General features: G+C 37.4%; 1 protein-coding gene and 1 non-coding gene across 9 annotated transcripts in view; one reads left to right on the plus strand and one right to left on the minus strand.

Moving 5' to 3' along the window:
• Positions 1–2,652: 2,652 nt before the first annotated feature.
• FRS2 (fibroblast growth factor receptor substrate 2) overlaps positions 2,653–20,918 on the minus strand; it is a 78,504-nt gene continuing 60,238 nt past the window's right edge. For all 8 annotated transcript variants that reach the window (XM_019952430.3, XM_019952428.3, XM_019952433.3 and 5 more), the window contains 6 exons: positions 18,223–18,317; positions 12,631–12,722; positions 10,914–11,100; positions 9,733–9,891; positions 9,209–9,372; positions 2,653–7,842 (listed from right to left, as the gene is read on the minus strand). In XM_019952430.3, coding sequence (XP_019807989.1) covers positions 6,892–7,842; positions 9,209–9,372; positions 9,733–9,891; positions 10,914–11,100; positions 12,631–12,696 — 1,527 coding nt within the window. In that variant the 5' untranslated portion in view covers positions 12,697–12,722; positions 18,223–18,317 and the 3' untranslated portion in view covers positions 2,653–6,891. The remainder of the gene's footprint in view (positions 7,843–9,208; positions 9,373–9,732; positions 9,892–10,913; positions 11,101–12,630; positions 12,723–18,222; positions 18,318–20,918) is intronic.
• Positions 12,172–12,298, plus strand: LOC117314357 (small nucleolar RNA SNORA25). Its single transcript, XR_004529104.1, has one exon. It is a non-coding gene; the product is annotated as a small nucleolar RNA SNORA25 (small nucleolar RNA).

Raw genomic sequence — 20,918 nt, forward strand, 5'->3', positions numbered from 1 at the left:
GTAACACAAGCAATCTCGTTTTTATACTGGGCAATACAATACAGAGTTATACAATGGAAGAGTTGAGTAGTTGTGACAGACTCTATAGCCCATAAAGCCTAAAATATTTACTATCTGATCCTTTACGGACAAAGTTTGCTGACCCCAGTTTACACTATTTGCAGGGTCTATCATGAAAAGGGGTGTTCAGATTGGACAAATTATTATAAATCTACCAAGAGTTTTGTGTTCTTTGTGGGAAAACTTGCTCTTTTTTCAGGAAATGTACCTCAACCGGCAGATCTCAAATCGCAGTGTAATGAGAAGTCACAATAACAAGGCGCTAAGATACCTGCACAATATTGAAAACATATGTTTTTATTGTAGGCAAAATCACATGTGGAAATATGTCCTCTGGCAGGCAAGTCTGAGACTATGGGTGATGGAGAAGCCAGCGCCCCCTCCCTGCTGGTCTTTGGAGTGGCGGTGGGGAGAAGCATAGCCAGGGGCTCTTGGATGGGAACTGGGAGGCAGGCTCTGCCACCTGTGGAGCAGAGGCCAGAGACAGCCAGGAGGAGCCCCCTATGAGGGAGCTCCCAGCAATCTGTCCTTTCTCTATTGCGTGTGTTTTGGACTTTTCCTCCTTTCCTGTGTCATTTGGTGTCACTCTTGTATGCCAGAGGCTAAACAGCTTCAGGAACCAGACTGCGCGGGTTTGGATTTCAACTCTTCCATATATTAGTTTTGTAATTTGGGGTGGGTTCCATAAGCCTGCCTACTGTGATCTATAGCAATGTGAGAAATAACAAAATGATTTGTTTTAAGACACCAAGTTTTTAGGTGGCTTGTTGCACAGCAACAGATAACCTAAACACTCCTTTAACAATGCCTTTGAAAAAGCATTTATCCAGTTTTGCTTCCATTTTAGTCTCCCTGCCTTATTAAAATGCCATGTCCTCTATTTTATCCTCCATATTGATTTCAGTCATCTTTATAAAATGTTATTTCTCCAATGTTTAAACCCTTCAAATTGTCTCACCTCATTTTGAGTAAAACAGAAACTCCTTCGCATTCTATACCTATGTGATGTCTCTCATTTCTCCGTTCTCTATCCCCCCAGACTGCCTTTGCATCCTATGCTCCAGGCATATGGAACCTTGGCCACCACTGAACATCGTGATCTTTCTACACCTCTGTGCCTTTGCACATGGTATTTCTTCTCCCTAAGATATCCTCTCCCCTCCTGCCCTCATCAAACACCTCAGGGATTACCTCCTGTAAGCCCTTCTCGAAAATCTCCATTCTCAGGCTGAGTTAGATGCCCTTCCTTTGTATGTGCCTTTATCACATCACATATTCAGCATTGGAATAATTTTTTTCAATTCTCCTAAGTATATAGCTACTACTATTCTAGAGGTATCACAGAGATGGTAATTCCTTATACCTAATTTATATCTTAGGGCTTAGTCCTCTGGGGGGAGGAAGGGCACTGCCCTCAGTTAGAAGGGCTGTTCTAAACTACAAATTCTTTTGAGAACAAGAATTACTATCTTTATTACTAGCACAGGACCTAGTTTGTGCTCATTCATTAAATAAGAATATGTGAACAGTTACTGTCTTCAACGGAGCTCAAAGGAAAAATACAGAAATAATCCAAAAAAAGGTTTTAATTTCTGAGAACACACACCTAAGTTTTGCAAGATGTGGTCTCTGTCACATCTTAACCAATTTCTGTGTTCCATGGTGTCTGGTACACAGTAAGCACCCAATCATTTGTGGACTTGTCTATTCCCTTTACTGTTTAAATAATCTCCATCTTGAGCTATACCGAAATAGGCTTTGCAGTGCCACTCAGTGACGAAAAACAGGTCTGGAGTCCCAGCCCTGAGTACTACTAGTTTAAATGACCAAGAAGATAAAAACTGTGAGAGTCTGTCAAATACGTAAAATTTCATTTCACTTTGAACTTTGAAAATGGAGGCAGTGATATGAGACTAAGGAATAAAACCTCTTATAAAGTTTCAAGAAATGTGTGAGGTATAAATACAGTGAAACTTTAAATAGGCATCCAACCAAACTTTTATTGGGGTTTTATTGCAATCTACTTTAGGCAATAAGGGGGGAAGTAACCATAAGAACTCCGATCAGATTTTATTCAACAAAGCAGTTTTTCGCTAATGCTTAAGGTTAGTGTATAGTCAGCTCAGCTTCCAGTATCAACCAGTACCTCGTCATGGGGATTTATGCCAGAATGACAACAGTAAGTCATTGCAAGAAGCTAAATCATCTAAAATTAAACCATATTTTATATATAATTTTTAGGATGGTATATTAATACTCTACAATAAATAAGGATTTTTAAAAAGTGTTGCTTAGCCGTTGTTGAACTAAATTCAATTATTAGCTTATTCTTTAAGTACTCCAGTTAATAAAGGTTTGATTGTACTTCAAGAACTCTGACTTTTCCAAAAATAAAAAATTAGTTCTTATTTGTTAGGACAAAAATTAAGCTTAAAAGCACATTCACACTTGTCCTTAAAAGTACATTCACATCATATACGAGATAACTTCCTCATGCCTGGAAACATGGCTTATATGGCAAAAAGTCATATGCAAAGAACAACTAGAGGGTAATCCTCCCATGTCCACATCCTCCAAAAAGCCACACTTGGCCTCAGTGTAAAAGTTATATTTTATTGCCATGCTACAAAATGTATGAAGTTGGCACTGACAGGGAGAAATAGAGAACAAGGGTGGGGAGGGCTAGAGGGCAAAAGATGTTGTTACATATACAACAAGGTTTAATCAACAGTGGTAAATTTTGCCAATATTAAAAATGCAAACCAAAATTTAAAATGCTGATATGAAACAGCATTAAAATACAATTTATGCATAGTACTGTATCACTTATGTCTTTTATTAGAGAAATATGGAATGCTTATAAACGAAATTAACTATAGGGGATAAAATTCATATTTCATTTACAATTTGGCAATGTTAGACAATTTTTTAGTCCCACTGTTAGACAATTTTTTATAAAAGACAAAATTAAAAATCTAATAAGCTACCTTTATACAAAGTTGCTATATTTATGCCTTTACGTAGGAAAAAAACATTTATAATGCAAATTAGGACATACATAATCTTACAATATTATACAATGTAATGAAAATAAAAACATAACACAAAATTTGTCCTTTATAAAATGTGTATTTTGCATTTACCAATGCAAATGTGGCACACTGGTGACTACTGTACTATTAATGCCAGTCCGTTTCCATGCTGCTATTGTCCAATTGTCATAGAACTGCAATTGTAATGATGCTACAAAAGAATTGTGTTACACCAAAAAAGAAAAAAAAGAGGATGTAGGGATGGGGAAAAGGGACGTAAAGAACAGGAAAAATAGGGTGCTGGTTTGGGCAGAGTATATTGTGGTATGTCATAAAATATTTGTTAATTTTTCAAGCCAAAAACATTTCCTATACATTCTGTGATTTTGTACCAATGCCTTTATTCAAATTTGGCAAACATCAGGGAAAAGGTAATTTAGTACCATATACCTCACATATCAGAGATTAGAAACAGATGCCAATACATCAGTTACTTCTGAATGTTGTCTCTGATGGTATGTCTATTTCAAGGATATATATATATATAGATAGATATATATATATGTATATACAAATATACATATATATATTTATACACACACACACTACACATTGCACAAAACACTTGGACATTATGGGTTAGGAACAGCACAAGGGGAAATGGGATGTATTTTTTAGCTTGTTAAGACCTTTACCTTGAGGCAAAAATATGGTGGCACATTATTGGGAAATTATGAAAACATAAGGCCCCTGTCCCATTTTTAATAGAACATTATTGAGGTACATTTTTATACTTTGCGCCACGGATTTTTTTTGGTGGGGGAGGGATACACAAACACTAGCTTGACTCACAACACTGAACTGTGGGGTCAACATTAATATCTGTAAAAACAAAGACTGCTTGGCAAATTTTCTGAAGTCCAAAATGTGATCTATTCTGGATATACTGAGAAGTGAAAAGCTTTTTGCTGAGTCTTCAAAAGTAAAGTGCATATCTCATCACTCCACAGCAGCAGTAAATAAAAGGAACTATTTGCCAATCTTCCTGGAGGGAGGGAAGGCACCATATTTTCATTTTGAAAGGAAGATGAACCTGGGAAATAAAACACACTAAGAAAAAACACATGTAATACCCATATCAGTTTCCAGCCCTGGTCTGGGATAAAAGCTGTTACGATCTATATGGATAAAACAGGATTCTATTAGGGGAAAAGCATATGATCAATGACTATATTTCCAAAACCAAAAAGTGGGATCACATGATCTATCAACAGAACAGAATATCTAAAATTAGGTCTGTCTCAGAAAATCTGAAACATATGGCCACAATTATATCCCAATAAAATATCTCATTCTAAAATGCACCCAGTAATTGGTACAATTCTTCCAGGACAGAGCTTAATGCCCATTACTAGACTACTGCAGAGGACAAATAGTGTTCTATGTTATTTTTAATTAAATAGGAACACAGGTGATTTCCAGAGACATTTAGAAATTAATACCAGTTGTATACATCTTCCCTAATACTCGTAGTACCTAAAACTCAAATTCTTAGCAGACAAATTGGTCCCATTTTCATTTTTAAAGCACACAGTATTGAAAGAATAAATTGCAATGGTTATATTATAGTTGCTTAAAAAAATATAAAAACTAATCAGAATCTGGAAGGAAAAATGAAAAGGCTGAGGAAAAGTAAGAAAAGAAAGTATCCAACCTCCAAAATGAGTAAATAGGTCAGCCCTTTTGTTTGGAGGTTAACGTTCTGTCTTGACTGCTTGTTTCGGAGAAAACCATGTGCACTGGTTCCATCATAACTCTTATTCCACATTACAAAAATCATCACATAAATTTGGCACAATTAGCAATCTACTCAGAATAAAGCATAAATGGAACAATACATTAAAATGGAAACTGCATACCTATACCACTGCTCTCTTTTTAGAGAACAGTGAACACTTTGGTAAGCACCAAATTCACAGAAAAGAAAGAAGATTCTGCTATGCACATAAACCAGTGGCACTAAAAATGATAAAGACATCTTTAATAATTTATTTTCTTTATAATGGTCCCACCCTATTATTTTGCTAATCCATTCACTGTCCTATAATTAGGTCATTTATGGAACAGATTGGATGCTATATGACTGAAATTTTTCATGCTAAATTAACCTTAGTTACATCTGGTAGATCCAGACCAAAATCTCAAATTTCCTCATATTTAGAGGAGACAGCGACGTATTTTGCAAGGATATCTAACCTTCTTTCCACTCTACCTGCTCTTATCTTCTCTAGGATTTGGGAAACTGGAAACTTCTTGATTTTCCAAGAGCTAGACATATGGACTCTCATCAGTTTATATAAACTTCAATTCATTTTCAATCCTAAATTATGACACAATGTCATTGCTATAAGACTTCCACTGTACCTGCTATGCTGGCAACAATTTTAACATTCTATTAAAATCAAGGGATAACCCAAGATCCAGCTATGAGTGAAAGGACAGCAGAGCTGAGGAGCACGACAGTGGGCAAAGTACAGCTGCAGCCCTGTGACTGAGGGGATCACTGCTAAAGTGCTGGGAGAGTGCCCACAGAGACAACACAGTACCTTTAGGGAAATTTGCATGTTAAAAGTAGCTTCCTTTTTTTTTTCTTCTCAGCTGCTTAAGAGATCACCTATGAACACAAGTGAAATTTAAAATTGTGAGAATGCTTTTATCAACTTGAAAAGTAAACGGCATATAAATAAATACTGGACAAGGGCAACCCTGTTATAGAATAACAGTAAGTTCCAAATGAACCTTCAAAACCACAATTTGACAAAAATGCAAACTAAACAAAAATGAACACATAATCCAATTTCAAAACTATATACAAACTCAGACATCCTAAATTGAAAAAGACATGAAGCAACAAAATTAGACATCCCAAACACCAAAGGAAAAACTTGAAGGTAAATGGCAATCTAATGGCACAAATGCCTCCAGAAAACAATGTTACTGTTAATAATCTGTAGGAGAGAAACTTTCAAGAGATCATGGTTCAGATTTTCAAATGTTTTTGGATAAAGTGACCTGAGACTGATTCTTGAGCCTATGTGTAATTCTGACTAAGATATCTGGGCATGCCTTTCAAATGACACCATGAGATGAGTAAAGAGAAAACCTCGTCTCTTTCCTGCCTTTCAACACACCAACAGCAAACCATGTTCACGAACGTAGGGCTCTTTCTAGAAACGCTGAAGGCTAAGGAACTGACTGGTACATAGGAGGTGTGGTACTTCTATTTCCATACATATGTCCTGGCTCAAGTCAAAAAGCCTACAATTAATGAAATAAAGGATTCCTCATGTTACATGCTGGAGGTCACATACCATGAATAGTAAATCTACAAATAGTACTTTCAAAGCCTAGAGTTATCTGTTAGCAATGCACATTATCAAGAGGCTTTATAATATGCTTTAAATGCCAACCATGACTTAGACGTGAATGATATGCATGAGTCCAGAATCTTAATAAAAATTGACCAGCATGTCACTCACTTCAATTCTCATTTTAAATAGGCACTGTGAAAATGGGAATGCTGCTGTACAGTAATGAGTAGTATAGAATGAAATTAGTGTTCTTTTATGAGTACCTGCTCTACATTTTAATTTCCCTTTAAAGAAGCACATGAAATAGTCAGAAAAAAATTTTTTATCAGTCTATAAAAGGAGTTAGTGTTTAGAAATAAAAATGAAGCACTTGCATCTTCATTTTTTAAAACTTCACAAAGGTGCAAACAATGTAATGGTTTCTGGGCTCACATGGGCAGATCAGTACTATTGTGTCTAGTTTTCCTAGATGTACCATCGTCTCGTGGCAGTGCTTTCTGCAGATTTGACATAGCAGCAGTTCTCTCGATGTCTATCACAGCATACAGCTCTGTGCGTCTGGTAGGGGTCTGTGGAAGGGGAGTGGTAGGCGTTTTTGGAGTCTGAGGGTTGTCAGAGTCACTGCCACCTTCCAAGTCAACCTGTATGTAATTGAGCTGCCTGTGTTCTAAACTTGGGCGTCTGATATCAAAGTTAAAGACTGTCGGTGTACAGTCCCGACGCCTTGAATATTCTATTTTGTGAGCACTTGCCGGCACTGTTACATTCTCTGTATTTACATAGTTATGCATTGGATCAAGATTATTATGGTAGCCATTTAGAGATGGGGTCTTTGGTCCTAAATTGTCATCTTCATCCCTACTTAGCTTGCGGGCTTCCCAAACAGGAGGCAAAGATGGTAGATTTTCGTAGTTTAACAATGCAGTTCTTCTCTGAGCTGAGTTGTTGATATTCTGGGTATCTGAGGTACTGGTGGACGGCAGACGACCTCTCCTGAGCCCTGACGCACTGGGGAGAGATAGCCCATTTAGATTTTCATACACCAGTTTGTTAACAGAGGGCGCGTCTCTTCGTTCATCACTGTCATAGCCAGTGTCCCATTCCGTGTTATTCGCACCACTTCCACTGACTTGATCTCTTCCAAGTTGTTCCAGTTTCTCTTTTTCCATTAATTGCTTTTGAACTGGGGTTGGTCCTAAGACAAACTTGACTCCTTCAGGTTCAAGAAGAATCTGAGGGTCCCTGTCCTCAATATTACTTGGTTCTTCTTTTGGTGTGTTGCTTTCAGCATTAGAAACCCTCGCCTCCAATGGGACATGCACACTTGCACGGTTTTTCCGTTCTTCTTGTACACCTGTAGTGTTGACATAGGTATGTACCTAAAACAAAAGAAGAAAGTGAATCAGTAAACTTGCTTTAAAAAGAAAAAAAATTTGCCTGACTATATCTATTAATTTTATTAACTTTCTAAGTATATTCTTACTTCAAAGCTTTTGTACCTGTTTTTTTAACCAACAAAAAGGTTGGGAGGAGGTGGGAGAAATGTAGAAATGTCTTCCTAGCTTGATAAAAGAATAACTGCTTTAAAATACATGTGATGGGGCTTCCCTGGTGGCACAGTGGTTGAGAGTCCGCCTGCCGATGCAGGGGACAGGGGTTCGTGCCCCGGTCCGGGAAGATCCCACATGCTGCGGAGCGGCTGGGCCCATGAGCCATGGCCGCTGAGCCTGCACGTCCGGAGCCTGTGCTCCGCAACGGGAGAGACCACAACAGTGAGAGGCCCGTGTACCACAAAAACAAAACAAAACAAAACAAAATACATGTGATGGTGAAACATGATAAGCATTCTGTAGAAAAAATAAAAACTCAGGAACAAATGGGGATTATTACTTTGATGTTGTTTTAAAATTCTCATCAATGCATTAAAACCTGATTTAGAAATAGGAAATAACAAGTATTAAAAAGGAAGAGAGAAATTTATCATAATTTATAGATGATCTGACTATACAAAGAAACAGACCCTACTAGATTCAATAAGAGTTCTGTAAAATGCATAGATATAAAATAGATACCAGGAAATTAATGCTACTTAGAAAAGTTTGTGGTATTTTGCGGGGGGGACAATATAAAAAAAGTTCAGAAGTCTATACATAACATTTGAAAACCTCAAAAATAAAATTCAAAACTAAGGGAAATTTAATTATAGTAAATAAGAACTCATTTAACAAGTAAAGAACACAACCAAATGGATTTCAAAACAGTAAAAATTTCTTCATGATAAACAACCATATTGTTGACAAAAGATAAGTATAACTAAGTAATACATAGACAATGTTAACCAGCTAACTTCATTCCTAAAATGAAAATATAATAGTCAGGAATATTAAATTGCTCTGTTAAAACACAACAAAATCTGCCTTATTGCTAGTAGTCCACTAACTATAAAAACTGTAACATAAAAAGCTTTCATTGGAGGTTACTGTAACTGAATTGGCCATTGGTTATGTCCGTCTTTATCTATAGATGCACCTCTCCTGTGAACCCACAAACTTACTGTAATGCTAAGTTTCCCTCAACACCTATATATATTTGGGTATATGACAGAAAATACATGCTATTTCCTCTGAGTCTTCACTACAAGTCATAAACAAATAGCGACAGCTAAAATTCAAACTAAAACCTTCAAGTGTTGGCACAATAACACTCTAACCCCACACAATATGTTAGACAGTAGGACATGCTTACTTGTTCCTCAGCCACAAGCAAGGGATGTGTAGACTCTTCACCTACTGAAGGCAGGCGTGCACTTCCCACAGAAGGATGTCTGCTTGAAGGATGGGATGAAGCGTCTCCAAATGAGGGGTATCGGGGATATCCATTAGGTAAGTTCTGAGCAGCAAACCCTGGAGCTGAGTTTTTGTTTGTTTATTGGTTTAAGAAAGGATACAGGGGTAGGGCACAGAGAATAAAAATGAATGAGAATACAATCAGCACTGAGAGGTTTAAGGAAGGTGTTTCTGGCAAGACATATGAGAAACCAGAGCAAAACAGCATACCACCTCCACTCTAACTTTCCACTCACATTTTAAATAATATGAAACATTTAATGTTTTCATATTTAAAATATTTAAAATGTTTATAATTATAGCTAAGTTTTTTAAAACTCACAACCACTATACTTACGTTAGCCAATGGTAATTCCTAACAATTTATAGATTAAAAAACCATAATCTATAGTTTATAATAGAAGAAGGAAAATGGACACTTACTTGTAGGTGTTCGAGGTGTTCTGGGGACTTCCAATTCTGTCTGATGATTATTCCTTTCAACAACTGGCTCCTCCACTACATTTATACTATTATTCTGCATAATCTCTTGCAACATATTAAATAATTCTTCTGCACGAGCACACTTAAAGGCAAAGATTCCTACAAATACAAACCAGAAGAAAAAAATGGTCACTGCATCTTTAAAAAAGACACAAGAACACGAAGAACAAACTTGTAAAGTAAGCATTCCATGCACCAATAGCAAGAAAAGGCTTTAATATAAATGTCTGATAAATTAATTATATTCCCTGTTTCAAAACATAAACCCAAAAGTTCACAGAATAATTTTCATTTGTCCATGGGTGATGGCTCAAAATAAGGAAGACAAAAACAAGATTTGCAAACTTACTCTAGTCTGCTTTTTAACAGCAGGGGGAGCCCAACTTACCATTACCAAGGGAATTCCTTATCACTTGACAGGCCCTTGCTCTGTGGTTTACAATCATTACCTTGTTTAATAATTGGATTACCGTTGCCCTCTGATACAGAAGAAATTTGATGCGTCAGAGGTCATGCAACTTGCCCAAGGACTTTCAAGAAGTAGGTAGCAAAAAATAAAAGTACGTTCTGTTTGACTCCAAAGTTTAGGTTCTTTTCCCAGAGTTACAACAGTAAAGACATAGAGGCAATTTACTGGGACTAATCATTTACTTACTGCAAATCTTAAATTTAATATAAGCCAAAATTCTGGACATAGAAAACATGCTTAATAAATGCTTGATAAATGAATACATAGTGTACTATGTCTCTTTTTTTTTCTTTTTTTTTTTTTTTGCAGTACGCGGGCCTCTCACTGCTGTGGCCTCTCCCGTTGCGGAGCACAGGCTCCGGACGCACAGGCTCAGCGGCCATGGCTCATGGGCCCAGCCGCTCCGCGGCATGTGGGATCTTCCCGGACTGGGGCACGAACCTGTGTCCCCTATATCGGCAGGCGGACTCTCAACCATTGTGCCACCAGGGAAGCCCGATGTCTCTTTTTTAAATAATCCACTTATTTGAGAATTTTTTTATTCTGGATAAAAGTAAAATATTAAACATTACATATAGAATAACTGAATTATAGAATGCTATTTCAAATATGATAATGTTTGGAGAAAAAAAAAAATAAAGGCTCTACCTACCTTGTCCAGTTTGACACCTTCGACCACTTTCAAAAGAAAAGAGATTCGAATCATAGCCATAGCGTCGGAGGCAGAGGTAGTGCCATTTTACCGAGTCACGTTTGCGAGTGTATAAAATCAGTTCCGTGTCTGTAAGTTCCATTATGCCAGAACCTAACTCATTCCCATCATCATCCACATTAATGACCTAAAAAATAAAGTTTAATTAGTGCTAACTTAATGCTCCCACTTGACAGTTATGCACATATTTCACTAATTTGTCAGGAAAATGTACTATTGCTTATTGGTTCAGTTATTGGTTCCTTTGTTAGTTCATTCAACAACCAATTGTGTGTTTAGGGCATGGATTATGTAGCAGTGTAATACCCAGTTCATATCCACAAAGAACTCACATTCCCACTGAGGAGATAAGATACACAAACACGAAAAACACCACAAAACTGTAAATGCTTAACTAACAAATGAGTGCAACAGAGGCTGCGAAATGCAGGAACTGTGGCGGAGGGTTGTTGGAGAAGCCTTCACATAAAAAGAGGAGAGACTTTAGCTGGGCCTTGGGTATAATTAAATTTAGACAGGAAATAAAGTTAAGAGGGAGAACTGGTGGGTCAGGAGTTAGAGGGCACATCCTGAAGATGCAGTGCTACAGCAGAGACAAAGAAGGTATGTTTCAGAGAGATCAGGACAGGACTGGCATTGAGTTCATGTAAGGGAAGGCTTTGCACTGCTCAGTTTCAGAAAATGGCCAGAGACTATAAAGAACAGATAACACTTAGGGAGAATTCACTATACCCCTGGGTTGGGCAAAGTGCTTTACTTGTGTTTTTGTCATTTAATACTGATCCTAAACTGCAGGTAACAGTATTTTCTCCACTGCACACAAATCAACAAAGACTTAGTGATAATGTAACCTGCCAAAGGTAACAAAGCTATGAAGCAAGAGGGCTGTGACTTATACCTAGGTTTGTGTGATCCAGTGGCTATGATTTACAGCAGAATGAGGTCACAATATGAGAGATTAATGACTGTGGATGAGTAAGGAATAGAGCACTTAGCATCTAAGTAACAGAATACCACTGAAGTTTTAGAATGATGAAGGAGGAAGATTAATTTGATGTCAACTGCAGGATGCATCACAGAGGTGACTGAAGATAGAGTTCAGTTATGAAATTGTCCAAGCATTAAACAATGACTGGGAGCTGGTGACAGGACTGAAGAGGCACCTACAAAGTGGCATTTTAAAGACAATATTATCAGTAGGTCATTTCAAAGAGGGCTGATGGGACCAAATCCAGGGGCTCTTATCACTGTGACCAAAGATTGAGTTCTTCAGAGGATATAACAGTCACTCATTAGTGCTATGTTTTCCTGATGGAGATACAAGATTTAGGCACTCATATCCATGATTGGTGATGTCGAAAGGTAAAAATAAACGTAAATGTCTTCCAAGTTAAAAAAAAAAAGACAGTATTATCAGAATTGTGTGGCTCTAACTGGATATGGAAGACCAAAGGAAAAGGAAAAGAGGATTTCACACTGTCAGTAAGAAATGTTGTCATCATTTGTTAAAACAAGAAAAGGCAGAATGGACAAAAAAGGAAAATAAAAGGATCTGAATACAAAAGTGAGGAAATAATAAGACATGTTAATTAAGTGAAGTAAAAGAAGAGCATCCAGGTAGGCAGTGAGAGCTACATCTCAACCAGTTTTTACTGACCTTAAACTTGTTCCGATGGTTATCTGGGACAGTGTCTTTATCTGGACAGCTACAACAGCTACCCATGGCTTCTTCAGAAGACCATGTGAGCACTACATGAAAGATAATTTGCAAAAAATTATTAGATGTAAGATACAAAAGTCAAAAAACAGAAAAAGACTCTAGAAATCATCAAACATAAGCCCTGTGTTATTTTGATGAGGAAAACTAAGCCTAAGGAAATAAATGGCTAGAGCTAGATTTCACACAACTAGCTGGAGAATTTTACTCAGCAACAAGAAGAAGAATTCTGTGAGGGAGACTTCACAGAAATCTCAAATTTAATTTGCAAAGGTCTGCCTATTTTAAAATTATCTAAAAGAAACCAATTTAAGTTCTCACACATAACACTATTAAAATAAAGTCATTCATGGAATTAACCGTTTATGGCTTATTAGGAATTTCAGTCCCTCTTTATTAATAAATTTCCAAAAGGATGCTAGACTTCTGGCTTGGCAAGTATTTTGATTCATACCATGCATTGTAGTATTCTTTACATATCCCAACAGACAAAATTGGTTAATAAGACACAAAAACAAATCTGGAATAGTTCATTAAGAGAGAAAGACAACTCAAAATTCAAGCTGTAACTTAACACAGAGAATACTGGCAAAACTGAAAGAGTGTGTCTATCTAATCCCTTCCCACAGAAGGTTAGAGATAAGTGGTTACAGTGACATTAAGTGTTGAAGAATACTGCAAGTGAACAAAGGAAAAATTCAAAACTTCACTTACAAACAAGAGAAAGAATGAGAATGGATGTGACAGTATTTGAAAAAAGGGGGAAAGAAGGAAGCATAAGAAGCTATTAAACATTAAAAACATAAATCTGATTAAAATTTGCCTAAAATTCTTCAGCAGATCTTCACTACCTTCAGGAAAAAATGCAAAGCTCATCAGTATGACACATGGTCCTTCACAATTTGATCTCTGTCTACAAAGACAGTCTAACCTCTTCCCTCCTCTCTGCTTTGAGTCCTACCCAGGCATACTAAACAGTTTCCCCAGAGCATCTTGTTCTCTCACACCCTTCCATGCTGCTCCTTTCTCAAGATTCAACTTCAGAGTACAGTGCCTTCAGGAAGCCTTCTCTGACTCCCACCAACTGGGCAAGTTATATTCCTTGTGTACCCCCAAAGCACCCTGAGCTTCCCAGTATCACAGCATCTTTCACACTGTTTACTCAGTAAAAACTGTGATAGACTGTTTACCTATCTATCTACTTCCCTCCACTTTGAGCTCCTTCCCAGCAGGGATGGACTTTATTCATTCTTGCATTCCCTGTGCCTAACACAATACCTAGCACACAGGAGGTGCTCTAAGTCTCTTGTGAGCTGAACGAACTGCACTAAAGGAAGATAAAGAATGCTGGCAGGTGTAAGGATCAAGCAGATAAAAAAGGATACTAGTGTATAAACCAAAAGAAGTGATAAGTAAAATAGTAAAGTTAAATTAAGACTCATATTTGGTGGTGTCCTTGCACTGGTGAGAATGGCCATCATTAAAAAGCCTACAAATAATAAATGCTGAAGAGGGTGTGGAGAAAAGGGGACCCTATTACACTGTTGGGAACATAACTTGGCGCAGCCGCTATGGAAAACAGTATGGAAGTTCCTTAAAAAACTAAAAAGAGAATTGCCATAAGATCCAGCAATCCCACTCCTGGGCATATATCCAGAGAAAACTCTAATTTGAAAAGATACATGTACCCCAATGTTCATAGCAGCTCTATTTACAACAGCCAAGACATGGAAGCAACCTAAATGTCCACTGACAGATGAATGGATAAAGAAGATGTGGTATATATACATATACAATGGAATACTACTCAGCCATAAAAAAGAATGAAATAATGGCATTTGCAGCAACATGGATGGACCTAGAGATTATCACACTAAATGAGGTAAGTCAGACAAAGAAAGATAAATACCACATGGTATCACTTATATGTGAAATCTAAAATATGATATAAATGAACTTATTTACAAAACAGAAACAGACTCACAGACATAGCATCAAACTTATGGTTACCAAAGGGGAAAAGGGGTAGGGGAGGGATAAATTAGGAGTTTGGGATTAGCAGATACACACTACTATAAATAGCATAGATAAACAACAAGGTTCTGCTGTTTAGCACAGGGAACTATATTCAATATCTTGTAATAAAACATAATGGAAAAGAATATGAAAAATTATATATATATACATATATAACTGAATCACTTTGCTGTACACCACAAACTAACACAACATTGTAAATCAACTATACTTCAATTAAAAACGTAAACAAATAAATTTATATAGGGAAAATGTGTGATGACATAAGGATAAATAAAATCTTGTTACATAAAAGAAAAACAAGATTCATATTTGGTGTCTTAATATGCCAGTTAAGTATCATGGTATAAAGATGACTAAGTCACAGGATGTACCTCTGAAGAGCCATGAATCTAAAGGGAAAGACAGAGATGTCAACAGATAATGCATTATGATAAACCTCATATCAGAATATAAGAAGAGTTCCGTGGGCACAGAGAAAGAAGCAACTAACTTTCTGGGTTAGGAAGGGCAGGAAGCACCATTTGAGCTGGTACTTTAAAAGGTGAGCAGAAACAGTGTGCTAGGCAAAAAACAGAAATAGGCACTTGAGACAAGATAAAAAATTAGGTGCAACGATAAAAGTCATGAAAGGTGGCAATGTATTCAGGAGAAAGTGAGGCATCTAGTACGACTCGAGTGCAGGGTAGGCTGTAACACAAGCATGAGACAAACCATAAAGCATCCTGAACAACAACCTAGGGATCTGGGACTCCAACTAACTTGAAGCTAGCCTGCTTCCAATGTCCCTGTAGTCAAATGGACATGACTCTATCATGGCACTTATCACATTCTACTGTAATGTTGACCTGTCTCACCACCCACTTCACTGTGATCTCCAAGAAGATAGGAACTGTGTCTTCTGAATTTTCTAAGGCAATAAGCATACTGTTTGACATAGCAGATATTCAATAAATGTTTAATTTTTAAAAATTAGTAAATGTTTAATAAATTAGAAGATGAGGAGGCCAAAAGAATATTTCAAAAAAAATTTTAAAGCAGACAGATAATTGATAGAAACAAAAAGTCTTCTTGAAATTACTTATCCAGCCTCACCACTGAATACAAAGAGCTAAATGGTTACTACAGTGTGGCTTTTGCCTGAAAAAATAATGCCTCAAGTAAATATTTTTCAACTATTTCTCAAAAGAAGTAGAAAAAGCATTCTTCCACTTGACACCTTCACAGGCGACCTGTTAAGGCAGCACCTCCGATTTTGTCAGGGATATATGAATGGTGGTACAACCTACCTGGGGGCTCTATTCACATTGAATGCTTCAGTTCAGTACAAAAATAGTTAATGAAAAGCCTACCATGTGACACAAAATCCTTGTATGCCACTCCAAAGAGAATGAATTTCATCCTACACAAGGTGAAAAGCCAATGAAGTATTTTAAGCAGGAAAGTGAGGTGGTCAGGAATTCATTTTAGATACCTCCATCTGCAGGGTAATTTTAAGTGGAAGTTTAGCTCAGAGGAAGGGAAGCCAGTGAGAGACTACTGAAAAATGGAATATGCCAAAGACTTAAAACCAGAGCAGCAATAGTAGGAATAAAGATGAAAATAATGAATTTTAAAAATACTTAGGAAGACAAGTCTGCAGCACTGAGTGTCTGGCTAGGTATACAGGAAGTAAGAGGCAGTTTTCAGGGCGGCAGATGAAGGGTGCTGGTTCCATTACTTGAAATAGGAAAAACTTTCTCAGGTCTTCGAGAGGAAGTGATGGTGGTTAGTTCAGTTTTAGACATGTTAAATTGAGATTCCAGAGAACTCCCAAAGGAAGACTTGCAATAGAGAGGTAAGTACATCAGAATGGGTTTGAGGAAAGAGGTAAAATATTGGGACACACGGTATTTGAAACTGTAAAACAGAAGACCCTGATCAAGGACAGTATAAAGAGCAGTCTGCAGTTAAAATTCTGGGGAACACAAATGCGCAAATACTGGAGTAGAGAAAAACAAGTGAAGGAGAAGAGAAACAATCAGAATAGTACAAACTAAGAAAAGAAAGTGTCAAGAAGGAAGGTTCTATCCATAGTGGAGTGTTAGGTAGAGGCAGAAGCCATTCAGCAGTGAGCAAATAGAAGATAAGGAAGTAGTCCTCCAAAGAATAGAAAAGGCTCTTTCAAGAACACAGTTGGAAAGGAAAGCCTAAAGTGATAGGGTATGGTTGGACATGGTTTCAAAAGAAAATATGTTGCTTGAGTTACTTATTGTTTTAAGGTGACATAGATTTATGCAGGTTAGTAATCAGTATGTCAGTAAAGGTTAAAGAATATAGGAAAAAAACAAAGGACATAGACGGCTACAGGATGGATCAAGACGGAGCGGGGAGGCTAGAGAAGATGAGTTCCGGGGCCCAGATTAAGAAGTCTGCCCACAGAAGGAGTGCCTTGTCCTCTGACGAGAGAGAGCAGAAAATAAGGATGGGTGGAACACAGTAGAGAAGCAGAAATAGGTAACACCTATCATCCTAAATTTCTTTGGTAAAATAGAAGCCAAGTTTGCACAATGAAGGACTTGAGGATTATTCTCTGAGAAGCTACCCAAGAAAGGTAGCAGGATTATTAAGTAGGCTATGCTGAGACTTAGCAGAAGCTGGAGAGTAAGATTATGCTATTTTTCTAGCTGTACTCAGCAGTCCAGAGGGTAGACAGTTCAACTGACCCAGGGTCAGAAGGTAAAAAGACAAGGAAATTAAAGGATATTGGCAATATAGGGGTTTGAAGTAATGGGCCATCAGGTCTGGTCAGGAAAGAAGCAAGAAAGAAGAGGGCTGATGAAATGGGAGAAACGGAGGGAGGCAAAAAGGAAAAGGAGGCCTCAGTAAGGCTGAAGAATAGGCTTAGTAGGAGTAAGACTGTGAAACAGCTGGGACTACAGGCAGTTGTAGTCAATCTTCCAGCACAGAAGGAGATTTTTAATGTGAAGTTTTCACCCACATCTCTGACTCCTCCTCCTGAAGCATGAATTCCCAGGCAGGGGGAAAGGCAAGACACTAGATAGTCTGCATTTATGACAATCAGATTAATACCTGGAGAGTGTCTGAGTTATGTAACACCCAATAATATGTACAAGTACCTGTAAACACTTGATGAGAAACCATGTGATCTCATCATCTTACCCAGTCAAGTTTATAACTCAGCAAAAACACAAAAAGACGTACTATACTCCCTCAAGAAAGCCACATAGGAAAGTAATAAGGGTACATTCAAGAACAAAAGGTAGCTTCTGTTTGGGAAGATCAATATTGCAACAAGTGTGTTGGGTATTTTAAATTAGTAAACACTGTCATGTTTAATTAAAGCCAATTGTCCTAATTTTTGGGAAGTGGGAGGTGACAACATATAAGGAGGCAAAAAAAAAACTGCATTCAAGAAAACACTATTAAAATCTCTAGTTTAAAAAATGTAATTGGTGCACTTAATGACTTTTTTAAAAGTAAACTTCAACTTACCTAGATCTGGCCATTAATAGTCTTAGCCTCTGCTGCAGCATCAGGAGTTTAATCATACTTCAAAACACCATGTTTTCTTTGTTTGCTGACTTAACCTACAATTAGCAAGAAAAAGTCAAGAATTTGTTATTTCTTTAAAAACAGTTTTCCTTATGAGACTTCTGGCAGCACTGTTAGTTCAGTTAATCTATTTAAACAAACTAAAAAGACTGAATTTTTGATTAAAATATATATAATTTATAAGATCTATTCTAGAAATTAATATAATGTGTACATGGTACCATCAATACAGCCTTTTCAAAAGAAAAGTAAAAATGCAGTAGCTTACGTTTCATGATGTCTGGATATCAGGACCTTTAGAAGCCATTGATTTTAGCTTCTCCACTACAGCTATGACATTAGACAACACACTTCTCTATATTTATCTCCACAGCCATAAAATGAAAGGTTAGACTAAACTACCTCCAAGGTTCCTTTCCAGCTCTAAAACCCCATTTTACCCAAGGGCAGGCTAATTCTCCATATCCAGTCACATCTCTTAAACCTCACTGTCCCTCTGCCGAAGAGTGGACTGTCTTTAGAATCCACCCTCTGTATCTTCTAATCCACAAGACACCCCCAGAATCAAATCAGAAGAGTCAGTCATGAGAAAACAGTATGAACTAGCATGCCATAGTCACAGAATAATGATATAAATTACAGCAATAAATTACAATCTAGAGTTTTAAGAGATTTCAATATACTTCTGAAAATTTTCTGGTTAATTTATTCACTTTCTACAACACAGAAAAAAAATCAAATTCACTCAAGCACGAGCACTAGCATTTACTAAATAGCTATACTACAGTAGGCGTTATGTTAGGGGTTTTACAGAGTCTCATTTTATTTTATTTTTTAATGAAATGAATTTCTTTTATTGAGAAAAAAAGAGACAGTAATAAAAGCTGTATGAGTGGTGCCAACCAAAAAACTTAAGGAGTGCTCAGAAAGTCAGAGCAGTTTATTTATTTTAGTTTAAAATTTTTTTTTTAATTCTTGAATTTTATTTTATTTTCTTGTACAGCAGGTTCTTATTAGTCATCAATTTTATACACATCAGGGGACACATGTCACTCCCAATCGCCCAATACATCCCACCACCACCCCCATCCCACCGCCACTTTCCCCCCTTGGTGTCCATATGTTTCTCTACATCTGTGTCTCTTTTTCTGCCCTGCAAACTGGTTCATCTGTACCATTTTTCTAGGTTCCACATATATGAATTAATATACGATATTTTTCTCTTTCTGACTTACTTCACTCTGTATGACAGTCTTGAGATACATCCACGTCTCAACAAATGACCCAATTTCATTCCATTTTATGGCTCAGTAACATTCCATTGTATATATGTACAAAATCTTCTTTATCCATTCATCTGTTGATGGGCATTTACGTTGCTTCCATGAGCTGGCTATTGTAAATAGTGCTGCAATGAACATTGGGGTGCATGTGTCTTTTTTTTTTTTTTTTTGTGCGGTACGCGGGCCTCTCACTGTCGTGGCCTCTCCCGTTGTGGAGCACAGGCTCCAGACGTGCAGGCACTGCGGCCATGGCTCACCGGCCTAGCTGCTCCACAGCATGTGGGATCTTCCAGGACCGGAGCATGAACCCATGTCCCCTGCATCGGCAAGTGGACGCTCAACCACTGCGCCACCAGGGAAGCCCACATGTGTTGTTTTGAATTACGGTTTCCTCTGGGTATATGCCAAGTAGTGGGATTGCTGGGTCGTATGGTAGTTCTATTTTTAGTTTTTTAAGGAACCTCCACACTGTTCTCCATAGTGGCTGTATCAATTTACATTCCCACCAACAGTGCTAGAGGGTTCTCTTTTCTCCACACCCTCTCCAGCATTTGTTGTTTGTAGACTTTCTGATGTTGCCCATTCTAACTGGTGTGAGGTGATACCTCATTGTAGTTTTGATTTGCATTTCTCTAATAATTAGTGATGTTGAGCAGCTTTTCATGTGCTTCTTGGCCATCTGTATGTGTTCTTTGGAGAAATGTCTATTTAGGTCTTGTGCCCATTTTTGGATTCGGTTGTTTGTTTTTTTAATATTGAGCTGCATGAACTGTTAATATATTTTGGAGATTAATACTTTGTTAATTCGTTTGCAAATATTTTCTCCCATTCTGAGGGTTGTCTTTTCATCTTGTTTATGGTTTCCTTTGCTGTGCAAAACCTTTTAAGTTTCATTAGGTCCCATTTGTTTATTTTTGTTTTTATTTCCATTACTCTAGGAGGTGGATCAAATAAGATCTTGCTGTGATTTATGTCAAAGAGTGTTTTTCCTATGCTTTCCTGTAAGAGTTTTAGAGTGTCTGGTCTTACATTTAGGTCTCTAAAGCATTTTGAGTTTTTTTTGTGTGTGTATGGTGTTAGGGAGTGTTCTAATTTCATTCTTTTACATGTAGCTGTCCAGTTTTCCCAGCACCACTTATTGAAGAGACTGTCTTTTCTCCACTGTATATCCTTGCCTCCTTTGTCATAGATTAGTTGACCATAGGTGCGTTGGTTTATTTCTGGGCTTTCTATCTTGTTCCATTCATCTATGTTTCTGTTTTTGTGCCAGTACCATATTGTCTTGATTCCTGTAGCTTTATAGTATAGTCTGAAGTCAGGTAGTCTGATTCCTCCAGCTCCGTTTCTTCCCCT

The sequence above is a fragment of the Tursiops truncatus genome, chromosome 11 (genome assembly GCF_011762595.2).
Source record: "Tursiops truncatus isolate mTurTru1 chromosome 11, mTurTru1.mat.Y, whole genome shotgun sequence".
NCBI classification, from domain to species: Eukaryota; Metazoa; Chordata; class Mammalia; order Artiodactyla; family Delphinidae; genus Tursiops; species Tursiops truncatus.